The sequence below is a fragment of the Serinus canaria genome, chromosome 1A, assembly GCF_022539315.1.
Source record: "Serinus canaria isolate serCan28SL12 chromosome 1A, serCan2020, whole genome shotgun sequence".
Taxonomy (NCBI): Eukaryota; Metazoa; Chordata; class Aves; order Passeriformes; family Fringillidae; genus Serinus; species Serinus canaria.
In genome coordinates this window covers 64,021,451-64,033,958 of record NC_066314.1, presented here as the reverse complement: position 1 = coordinate 64,033,958, position 12,508 = coordinate 64,021,451, and the positions used below count along the sequence as shown (strand labels likewise).

At 40.3% G+C, this 12,508-nt stretch overlaps 1 protein-coding gene across 2 annotated transcripts in view; it reads right to left on the bottom strand.

Moving 5' to 3' along the window:
* Positions 1–12,508, bottom strand: part of LRP6 (LDL receptor related protein 6) — a 123,015-nt gene that overhangs the window by 51,126 nt on the left and 59,381 nt on the right. For both annotated transcript variants that reach the window (XM_050970164.1, XM_050970162.1), the window contains exons 4-7: positions 10,803–10,999; positions 9,933–10,064; positions 908–1,304; positions 212–383 (exon numbers count right to left, since the gene is read on the bottom strand). In XM_050970164.1, the coding sequence (XP_050826121.1) occupies positions 212–383; positions 908–1,304; positions 9,933–10,064; positions 10,803–10,999 (898 nt within the window). The remainder of the gene's footprint in view (positions 1–211; positions 384–907; positions 1,305–9,932; positions 10,065–10,802; positions 11,000–12,508) is intronic.

The following is a 12,508-nucleotide window of genomic DNA, read 5'->3' as shown; positions in this document are numbered from 1 at the left end:
CATCGATAAATTTCTATTTTACGCCCAAAAAAATGAGGGAAGAATAGCAAGTAACTTGCCCAAAGGCTGAGAGGAAGAGAGTTGTTTCTAAAAGCAAAACTCAACCACTATCCCATCATCCTTTTCAGCTGTATCAGAATATGAACACCTAGACAAGCAAAACTACATTCTATAACTTCATGGAATAAAAAATGCAGGTACAGTTACAAACCTCTATTTTGTCTGTTTTGGCATCTCCCCAGTATATTTTGCTTTCTGCATAATCCAGTGCCAACCCATTTGGCCAGCCAAGCGAGGTGTTCACCAGCACAATTCTGTCTGAGCCATCCAGTGCTGCCCTCTCAATCTTTGGGATTTCTCCCCAGTCAGTCCAGTACATGTACCTGCAAAGGAGAAAAAACCTTATTAATCCAAAGCTCCAATATTCTTATAGCTTCTTCTGGACTGCTCTTCCCCAAAACTACATAGCCCGCACAAAGTTACATCCCTAAACCAAAAAAATTTCTTTACCCAGGTAAGAATGCCCAAACCCTTCAGAAATAATTGGCATGCAAACACACAAAATTCCTCTATCAGTCTGCTCAGCAAGACAATATAATCAGTGCTATTAGCTAGAATAAACAAGCTGATTCATGCAGTCCACAAAAATATTTTTAAAAATAATAAAATATAGACACAAAATGTGACTACCCAGGTGGTCAAAATAGAGCAGCAGAGCTTGTGCCTCAGAGCCTTATCTTTCAGAGAATCCCAGTGTTTTCATTTGGAAAGCTCAGAGGTTTATCACTACATAGATAGCAGATAGATAAACTATGGAGATAGTTAACCACTATCTACACAGAAGCAGACAGAGGTATCTTCTTTGCATGACCAATATGTTAAAAAATGCTCCCAAACAGCTCCTCACCCAACCATGGGATCCAGCACAATAGCTCTGGGCTCTTCCAGGTCTTCTGATATCAAGATTTTCCTCATGGTGCCGTTCAGCCTGGTGACTTCGATGCGGTCCGTGCCGGTGTCCGTCCAGTAGAGGTTGCGGGCCACCCAGTCCACGGCGATGCCGTCGGGGTGCGCGATCTGCGCGGTCACCACGAACTGGCTGCCCGAGCCGTCGAGGAAGGAGCGGCGGATGGCCCTCACTTCATCATCTGTCCAGTAGATGTACCCTTCCAGAGGGTCAAAGTCGATAGCGATGGCGTGGCGGATGTCCTCCAGTGGCAGCACGATGTCCGTGAAATCCGGCGTGTCCAAGGAAATGCGCCTCAGGTCCGTCCGGCGGGCCAGGAGCAGCAGCGCGGTGGCACCTGAAGGAACGGGACAAACACAAACACCTTGGAAACACTCCTGGAAACAGAGAATCTGTTCTTTTCCCAACAATATGGTCTAGCTACCTTGATTTCACAGTATTAAAAATAGGTTGGATCTCGGGTTTCTGTGGTATTAGAGTCTTTTTTTCCCAGCCCTGTGACTGAAGAAGTCGAGATTCACCGGTTCTGCTTTTCAAGGTTGTTCATTTTTTCTTATTTATTACATTCCTTCTCTGACCTGCTGAGATCTGTCCAGCAGGTCAGGTTGTGGCACAGTGACTGCCCTTGGGGTGGTGTTAACTTTTTATACTATGAACTACATGTACGTTATTTACAATAATTTTCCAATACCTATCGCCTATATTAGACAGTCTGTCTCTACTCTAAACCAATCAAAAAGTGTCACCATCACAGCAGAAGACTGAGGACAAGAAGGACAGGACACGCCCAGATTCCTCTATCTTGCCTCTTGAACACCCATTCTGAAACCCCAAAATTCTACTTTTTCACCCTGTGACAAATTAACTATCATCCTACTCAAACTCTTGTGGCTTGTAAATCTTCACACAAAGTTGGTCATTTTTACCATGGACTAAAATTGAAGGCACAGGTGGTTTTGACTCTGTGCCAAGGCCTCTGAGCCCCTTGCCAGGGTCTCAAATTCCAGGGTCTCGAATCACCCAGGGCAGCCAGAGGAATGTCCTGGGTCCTGACAGTTAGAAACTGTTGTAAAATAGTTGATAGATCGTTAAGCATGTACTGTTAGTTTGGTTGTTATATTGTAAAAGGGGTTAAAAGAGTAATACACCTAAGTAAAGCCAAAGAGCCAGCCTGGACAGAACTGTAACGGGCCAATCAAACACCTTAAACCTTCATGCAAATGAAGGATCCAAAAAGAAACCAATCCAAAGGGACAAAAACCAGGATAAAAAGGGGCTTCTGACCCACTGAATTTGTGCCACATCAGGGACATCCCTATCAACATCCTCACAGGAACGCTCCTGGTCGGCCTGCAGGCCCCCTTGCTTTCGGCCTTTCTTTTTTTTTATAATAAAAGCTGAAATCACTTTAGTACCAGGAGACTGCTTTCATTTTTATCAACAGGACCTAGCCAAACTGCTGGGTACCAGCAGAGGATTCCACTCCAAGGCTTCAAATGTGAAGCTTCTCACAATGTCTGCTTATTCTTCTTTAGAACAAGTCAGATGTGTTTACAGAGAAAATTCAGTGGTCCTTTCCTTTCCCAGAATGTATCATGTTGCACATATTCTCTATCCATATCGTTCCCTCCAAATTACTGAAATAGATATGCAGCAACTATGCTGCTATTTTATGCAAATCAACAGATGGCCTGCAATCTCTTAGATGAGAAATTAATTATTTACTGACTGTTTGCTGCCGTTGGTGAGAGGACAACCATGACAAACATGCTGTATGTTTCAACAATGCCTGACAAATGGAAAAAATGTAACATAGAACACCACGAGTAAACCTCTTTGAGAAACTCTTATTGGAGGAGTCAGATTTGGGAACAGACCAGTGTGCAATGACCATGCAGAGCAAGGGGGCTGTCACCTTCTCCCACATTTGCTAAGAACAAGTTAATTGAAGACATGAAGATAAATAACAGTGTCTTATAAAGTAATTTTGAGCCAAAGCACACAAAAGCCTCGCCGGCTTTAGGGTGAAAAGTCAGAATCACAATAAATAACCAAGATCAGCTTACACTGCAGAAGATGTTTTCACATGGGCAACACAGCATGCTTATGGTACTATCAATGACAGCTGCCCTTATTGTCTAATCTAGTTCATTTTCATTTAATTTTCTATTCTATGTCCCCAGTTTTCAAGGTAATGAAGGATAAACAACCACCACACCCCATTCCAATTAAACTGGCTTATCAGTTTGGAGTCTTAGGGAGATAAGAGCAGCTCAGGCCCGAGGGAAGCCTGAGCTAAGGTGAAAAATGCATGTATAATTGCAGGGAAAGTGTGGTGCAATGGTTCTCCTCAATGACTGAGAGGACAGTCTTGGCAGGGACTGATGGAGAATGAGGGGGGAGGGTGGAGAAGGCTTAGGAAAACAAATGCATGAACATGCAGTGAAAATGAGCAATTGCCAAGCCACACTGTGTCCATGTCTCGATTTTGATGTGTAAGAGGTATAAATAAGAGCTAGAAGACTGAAAGAGCTAAAACTGAAGTAAGTTGGTGATGAAAGAAGAATTTTGGTGTCTTATGCCAAATTTGTTTTTTAAAAAAAGACAGTAATTGATGTCTGAAACCTCACTGCATGCTAAACCTTGGAAAGATGCCAAAGCAGCCACTGCTTCATTTACAGCAAGTTCTAGGTGCTAAAAACCTCTAAGACACTTTCACAGTGCTGCAGGAAACAGCACCTTTCAACAACTGAAATTGAGGATATTATTACAAGTGTTTCTGATTGGTAGTCCAGAATGGACTAAGATCAGCTTTGGGATCCTCTGCCCTAAAACACCTTGTGTTCAGAAATATATGTACACACTACTCAACTGTTCTTCTAGTGAGTAACTCTTATGCATTAATTAATCAGGAGGGGGGAAACCTGTAATTACATGCCTATGTAGCCTTCAAAATACTGTAAAGCATGAGACACAGCCAATGGAAAAAAGGCCTGTTAGAGAGGAGTTTTTTTAATAATTACAGAAGCAATTAATCTTGGCATAGTAGTCTCTATGTACATCTGTATTTGCTGCTACTAAGTACAACAAAAAATTCAGCATCAAGATTCAAGCAGACACGTGCATCATGTTCATAGAAAGTCTTAGTACATCACTAATCCCTACAATTTAGGTTCAAGGAAGAAAGAAACCCCTACTACATTTTCTTAGCAACTTCACAGTCATTTATCCAACCTGGTTTTTAAACATAATAATGACAAACATATTAAAAACCCTGAACAATATTTTTTTAGCATTATCAAGTAAACCTAAGGTTGAGCAAATGCCCTAACCTCAGAGTTCAAAGTATATATTGTCTACCATATATAGAAATAGTGTAATACATAATTTGAAAATAATTTGTGTGTTCTAGCTGAAGTTGACAGTCATTTCAAATTACCAGTGCCAGGTTTCCAGAAAGATTCAGTTCAGTAAAACCATACCCTTGCTCAAACTCACCCTTAAAATTGACCAATCGACCTTCCCATTCTTCCCAAAGACGACCCACTTCAACAGCATCAGCATCCTTCTTTCAGCCTGCAACACTTGCTTAGTCAAACAACCCACTGTGTTTAAGCTTTAATTCAGCACTGGGAAATGAGTGGCTTTCAGCTAACCCGCGCTGGACTCTGGAACCCCAGCTAAGAATTTCATGGTCCTTATCTGTCGGCTTTGCCAGCATTCCAATCCCCCCATCAAACACCAGCCCTGAGCCCTCCAACCAGACAATAAAAAGTTTAAAGCTTGCTTCAGAGCTATTACCCAAACATTTGCAAACCAACACCTCAGCTGCTTAGTTAGATCAGCAGTCATTCAGCTCAGGAAAAAGAAACCAGCAGCAGAGAAGCACCACACCTCCAGGCAGGTTGAGGGAAAGATGGCTCTGAATAGCTCCAGGCTTGTCCTGACAATAGCAAGAGCTGGGAGTATTTATAGACTGATCCCATTACCGCCTTGAGAACAACCAGGGAACAGAACCCCAGGTGGTCTCAGAAGTGTGGCAAACACCAGCTGTGCAGAGTTTACCTGGCTAGGCACTGATCACCACTCAGAAGATGCTCAAGGTACTCAAGGGTATCAGGACATGACAAAACCAATCAATTTTGTTCACTTCTACTCCAAAGATCAGTTATGAAATAAAAGCTAGGATGACAGCAGGATCTCTAGACCTCTTGCCTTGCCTAAGAAAAATCAAGCCTCTAATGATGAGCATGAGGGAGAGAATATCATGAGTACAGAATCAGATTTCAAAAAAAGAAAAAGACAATGCAGGCTGCATGCAAGCATAACTTTATTTTTGGCTTTAAAAAAAAAATTATCAGCACTTATTAGGGGAACTGGAACAAGTCACAAATGTATAAAACTCCTCAAACCTCAGCTGGCTTGGATGCTTTCAAAGGGCAGATGGAGGCTGCAGCCAGAACTCTGATCTCACACACATATGCAGACCTGAGGCAGTTTTCCCTCTGTTTCTAAACCATTCAACTTGTGGACTAAGCTCCAGATTCTTTTGAGCAGTGCCTCCAGTCACAGGATATTCAAGAGAGTTAGCAATTTTTTGAAAGCCAAGCCCCTTACTTGTCTAAATATGGACATATAAGCCTTTCTACTCCAGACTCTTAGTTTTGAGAGCTTTAGCCTACTTTTATTAAGCACTTTGAAAGCTGGGATTACAAGCTCACGGACGGTGCATTACATTAGTACTGGAACTAATGCTTGCCTCAAAAATTCACTATTAAAATTCTAAATAATTTAAATCTGTGTGCTAGCTGAAGTCAAGAGAGAGAAGGGGGAGAAAGGGGGAATGAGAGCAAGCACGAAGATACATGCAACAGCACAGCTTTAAGTCCAATGCCCTTCTAAACTTCATAATTAATTACATCTTCTCAATGATATACAGGCCTCAGTCATTTATAAGTTATTGAACTTTAAAACCATCAGTGGTTGCTGAGCTACACAGACACGTGCTCAGGAATGCATACAAAAGAAGTGCTAGACCTAAGACATGTATAATGCATTCCCTGTATCTGAGAAATCACAATTATTAATACATCCCAAATAGAATTACTTCACATTTGACCAGAACATTTAATTCCTAAATGTTTTTCCCCAGTTTTTTTTGTGAAAGAGTCCCTGATACAACAATATAAACTAGAGTTTTCATGTAAGCTCAGCCTTAAAACTACAAAGGTAAAAGACCATGCAACTGCAATTAATTATATATTTCTGATTTCCTTTAAAAGAAATTAAAGAATGAAGGTGTGAAACTAACATCCTGATCTGTGCTGTCTAATCAAGATCCTGGCTATTCCTGACAAAGCAAATTAGGCAGTGGACAGCCCTAAATTGCAAAAGGAAGTGCAGAATTCTGCTTCCTGCCTCCAGGCCTACCAGGGAAATAGGATGTGAATATCCATGGGCAAAATAAAGACTCTTTTCCTGGAAGAGAACAGAATGGCCAAAGCAAGGCTGAAATCGAAGTGTGAAGCACTGCTTTTTCTTTGTGAGGCAACTCACACCTCCTTGCTCAGCTGAAGTCACCACTGGTTTTCTCGGTTTAAACCACATTTCACTGTTGGCAGGACACAAGTCAAACTCCTTACAGGCAAAGACAGAAGCCGAGCACACGGACAGAGAGATCATCAAGCACTAGTAAGAATCCAACTTCAATGACAAACTCATTTATATAAGAAAATTCAGGTTTGTCTTACAACTATCAAAAGATCATTTCAATGTAGCACTGCCAAACTCAGAACAGCAGAACACACAATACTGAAAAAGAAATTGCAGTATGTTGTGCAGAAGAACAATACATTACCAAGAATATGACACAAGGTGGTAAAAGCTCTCTGGCAGAAGATCCAAGTCCTGCCTAGGTGCTCAGAAAGGACTCTTTGCTTCACATCTTACTGATCTTACTGATAGAGGACTATCTGGCCATGAAATAACTTACTTTGCCTCTCTTTTGCTTGAGGGACAGGAATTTACAAACTTTCACCTAGGCAATGGGGGAGCTAAAACCTCGCTAGGAGCCCACATCTCATTATACTTCACTGTTTTGATTTGTATTATTAGAAAAATAGGTATTAGAAAAATAGTTAGTTTTATTCTAAGGTATCACCCCTTCCTGAGAAAGGAGAAATCTTTCAAAATTGGAATGTGTGTGTGTTATTGTATTCACAAATCTTACCAAAAATAGTAAAACTCCTCGAAGGTATGATTAAAAAAACCTACAAAAATGAAGAGACTAGCACTGGGAGAAAGGCAAGAGAGAAGATTTCCTATAAACCAAGATTATTCAAAAATGCTAGGTTGTCATGGAAACTGCTCAGGGAGGGTCAGCCAGCCTCACCTTTGGCTGCCAGCATCATCTGTCAATGCCAAAGCACTGCAAACACCACAAACACTCAAAATTCACCCATCAAAATCTCTCCAGCGCAGCCCAGTATTCTCCACAGCGCAGCATGAAATTAAGCTCTCTCCTCAAAGAGGCTCATTTCACCATGAAACAATTTGGTTTAGGAACCAGGCTGATTTTAGTCTACTGCTAGAAGACAAAACCATCTTAAAGAAAAGAAACTCAGCCTAATTTTTCACCTTTCTTCACTTCTCAGTCACCAGTCTCTCCCATGGTCATGTACACATTCTAACTGCAAATAGAGAGTTAATCAGCTCTGCAGCATTGCAGATGTACACTGAAACTATCTGAAGGAAAAAATGCTCAGTTCTCAGGGTTCCACTCTAATTTCACAGCAGATATAGAGAACGGGGAAGTACAAGGGGAAAAAACAGCCCAAGAAACTAGAATCAATCCCCCACCTCTGCACACCTGAAAATGAGGAGACAATTTTACTTCCCAAGGGTCCTGGAGGAGCCTAAGAAAGGAAGACCTCACAGAGACAAGTCCAGATTTACATCTTGTACTCTGGTCTATGGCTTCTCTGGCTCTCTTCACCTGCCATGCTTTCCTCCCTCCCCCAAATCAATAATTGCAGCCTTTACACCTACAGGAATGAGTTCCAGGGCATCTGTGCCTTGAAGAGCTCTGGAAATTTGTAGGTCACTCAGGGCAAAAGCCCTAAGTCTGCTTAGTGATCTGCATCTCCCTTCAGGGAGAGAGGAGTGAAAAAAAAAAAAAAATCACTATTTTGGGGCATGCTCAGCTCTAAATGCTGAACTTCTTGCATGAGTATGTCAGAAATTTGCCCTGCACAGGATCAAAGCTGCACAAAACCAATGGGCCTGATGAATAATTTGAGTAGGTTGTTTCATCTGGGTTATGTGCTGTCTCCTTTCTAAGACCAAGTTAAATAAATAGTCTCAATTTTCTCCTCTCTTCCCACCCTTTTTTTCCTGAAAAGGCAGAGGCAGAATGTGCCCAAAAGATAAAGCAGCTGAATGGTGGTTTAAAATGCAACATGGTATTGACAAGCATAAGAGAAATGTTCCTGTATCAAATTTTTTGCATACAACTGGACAAAATACTGTAGCAACTTGGTTAATAATATTTCTAGTACAGTGGGGGCTTATATTCTATAAATCAAATATATGTTATGGCTGACTGGGAACATAAAATTTGGCGTCTCATGTTCAGGGAATGAGAGAAAAGAGCAACAGTTATAAATTCTGAGACATACGAAATGGCTAAAAAAGTGGACTGATGATTCTGACTATCTCTGCATGAAAAATGCTTTTAATAAGGTTCTGGGGTGGATTTTTAATACCATTCTTCTACTTACCCTTGGTAATTTACTTTGATACACTGGAATTTATCTGTGCATATCAAGTATTTTTGAAAAAGCACATGGATTTGTGTCACATTCTGACTGCATACAACCAACTCAGAGCAGTATTATTAAAGCTTCTCCTTACACCAAGGGAAATGGAAGAAAAACATCTTGTTTGTGTATTGGGAAATTCTTATAAACAATCCTGCCAGGCTAAATTGGGAGCTGTTTTTCACATAAAAGCAGCAATTTATTTTAACAAGGTTCACAGAGACACACAAAAATAATCAGCAGAGAGCATGAAATAGCATGAAATTAAAGAAAACTCTGAACATAGCTGACAAACCTGAAATAATTTTTAAAATATAAAACTCCAATTAAAAAAAAAATTCTGTATCCATTTCATATGGCTTATTTACACTAAGCTCTGCTGTATCACTTCTTCCTCTATTTACTTCTGTCCCAGGGAGATGATCTGCATGAAAGATGGTTATTTATGATCCAAATAAATAACCACCAAGCTAATTATCTCCCAGTGTTAATTCTGAGCCTGTTAGTGTAGTACAGCAACCACAACACAACATCACAAGACCTACACTTACAAAATATAACAATTTAAAATCATGTGTATTAGTCCACAATGAGAAACTAAAAGCAGTTTTGGGTCAGAGCTTGCAGCTCTAAATCTTGATCATGTCTTGAGTTTTAGGGCTTTCAGCACCTCTAAAAACATGTCATTATTTTCAGAGATAGAGATGTCAGGTGTAAGTGTGTGTAATAAATGGATATCAGACTTTAAAGAAAAATTTTAAAAGGAGTTGTTGTACAATCTAATTAGCCAAATACTTCATGATCAATGTCAGAAATATTTTAGAGACAACAGAGGATGTAGGTATCTTTTTCTCTAAGAAAAAGCAACAACAGAGCCCCCGAAAAATTGCAGGGAGTTAGTGGCAGAGATAGAACTACAACTAATTTTGTAACTGGATGTAACCTGCCCTTTGGTCATGAGAATTCTTCCTTTTTAGAATGTAGAGGGCATTTTCCAATCACTTTTATCTGTACTGCAGAAGCACACATAGTTTCAGAATTTGCCACCCCTGACTTGCATCATTCATACAGTGCAGCTGGAATATCCCCTTTACCTCCAACAGCTACTTTGTGCTTAACCTAAAGGATTTTTTAAAAACAAAGCCTACCATCTTTGCAGGTCTTTCCATTCTCAAGAAGTTTCACACCAGTGGGACATGCACACTGATAAGAGGGCTTGGTAGGAGACATCAAACACAAGTGGGAGCAGCCACCATTATTAGTTCCACATGGGTTTGTAGCTGTTAAACATAAATCACACAGATTAATGCTTCTGATAACGAATGACCTCATATCATGTGTTAAGACACAAACGGCATTTGAGTGGTATAATCAGTGGCAGCAACACAGATTAAAGGAGGAAATGATAAACACAGAACAAGTAAAAATTACTTCCAAGTGTTGAGTAGTGGGGTACTTATGGTACCAAAATGCACTGATGTTGAATATTTCCCTTCTTGGAGAGTAGCACTTAGCTCTAAACCTGAACTTTGTTTCAGCTCTGCTCTTCTCATTTTTACAAACTCTTCAGCATACTGGTGCTGAATGTATATATATTAAAAAAATGCAAATACAGTAAATTAACACAATTGTTAAGACAGTGGTTACTACACAGAGCTAGTTCTGCTTAATATCATCTGCCAAATTAGCACTACTTTCCACTCAAGAACTACCACTTAGAAAAATAAAAATACTGTGTTGCCTGAAGTTATGGTACAGGAAACAGAGAAATATGACAAGAGCATAAATGTGTCAGGCAGAAAAAAAGTAAAAAATGGAGGAGTTTTCTTGCACTTAAAAATCCCTGCAAAAAATGTAGAGAATATCTGGTTTCCCTTTGGGTCTTTTGCTATTCTCTGCACTGGAAAAATTGCATCATGACATGGTTGAAGCCACCCAGCACCATACAGAAAGACTAATTAAGATTTTTGCAAATCAGTTCCAGATTGCAATTAAAAAAGGACAGCAAGACAGCTTACCATTTGGCTGCCTCTTCTGGCTGAAGGCATGGATATCCATGGGGGAGAAGATGTTGGAATGGATCTCACGCAGGTCCTCCCCGGAGTACTTGCTGCAGGCCAAGATGGAATGTGTGTTCCAGTCAGTCCAGTACAACGTGTCCCCAAACAGTGTCAGAGCAAAGGGATGTGGAAGGGAGCCTTTAACCACTGCTTGCCTGTGGGAGAAAATGAATGCTCAAACACAATTCATGTGACAGTTTTGCCTGAAAACAGCTTCTCTGAAAAGTAGTTTGGGTACTGTTGATCAGAACTTTGTATTTATTTATTTCTGGGAAACAAACATACTGCCCCTGCTTTGGGGAATGATATGAGGGAACAGCACAGGAATACTATTTTCAGGCTGCCTACTGATGCTGAGAAGCCCAAAAGATGCTAACTGAAATCCTTACTGAGATCTGATGGTACTTTTTATCCCTTGAACAGTCCATGCCTGTAGGGCTTTCTGCCACCACATGAACACCAGCACAGGAATACTATTTTCAGGCTGCCTACTGATGCTGAGAAGCCCAAAAGATGCTAACTGAAATCCTTACTGAGATCTGATGGTACTTTTTATCCCTTGAACAGTCCATGCCTGTAGGGCTTTCTGCCACCACATGAACACCAGCTGATTTTATGCAAGTCTGACTGCTACCTGCTGATACACCATGTCCACCAATTCCAGCCTCAGCAGATTTCACACTGAGACAAACTGGTCAATTAGCTATTCATCCATCTATTCCAGCTTCTCTTTTGAACTATCAAAAAATACTGTCAAGTAGTTTTTCACTCTAAAGAAATCCTTAAAGTTACTTCCATTATTATGATAATTATTAAGCTATTGTTTTTACTATAAGCAGTGCCATTAAACAGAGTTCTAGTGATTTTCTGCCATGGTAATGATATAATTTCTGAGCAAACTGGGTCACTGCCTCTCTCCAGGTTCACAAACAAAATTAAAGCATATATTCATATATTTTATGTATATATACAAAGACATGCTCATTAGCCATCACAAAAATGCATTACAAACATTACTGAAGACAGTTTTTCCAGGTTCTTGTGATGTAGAAACTAATTATCTGTACCTAAGATCCTCAGAACTGGAATTAAGTAGCTCAAGTATTTTTTTTTTATTTTATTCAGAATCATAGAAAAGTTTAAGAGGGAGAGGACTACAGAGGTTATCTGGACCAACACAAAGCATGGCCACCACACAAGTACCACTTACAGGAGTGCTTCTTCCCACCTCCTTTCTTCTTAACTGCCTAAGAGGAAGTGTGTTCCCACCTAGGCAAGGTCCTTCTGAACAGTGGGGGTCACCATTCCTTTCCTGAGCTGGAAGCATAAGGGATTGACACACAGCCCTGCTACTCCTTCAGAATAAGGCCCACTATGAACACCAGCCTCCCATTTTTCTTGCAGGGAAGACAGAAATCATCCATACATTTACTGAGAAAACACCCCTACACCATAGGCATGACTTCTGGAAAAAAGTCTAACTGAAGTGGTTTAACAGATGACAAAAATACTCTTATTTTCCAAATATTTGCTGTTAAAATGTAACAGAAGAGTATATTAAAGCAAGAAGCTTGAAGGTGTCTTTTGAATACAAAGAAACTTTAGTCATTAGCATCCTTTCACCTTAGCTTCTGGAAAAAGATGCATTATCTTGAAAGCTTTTT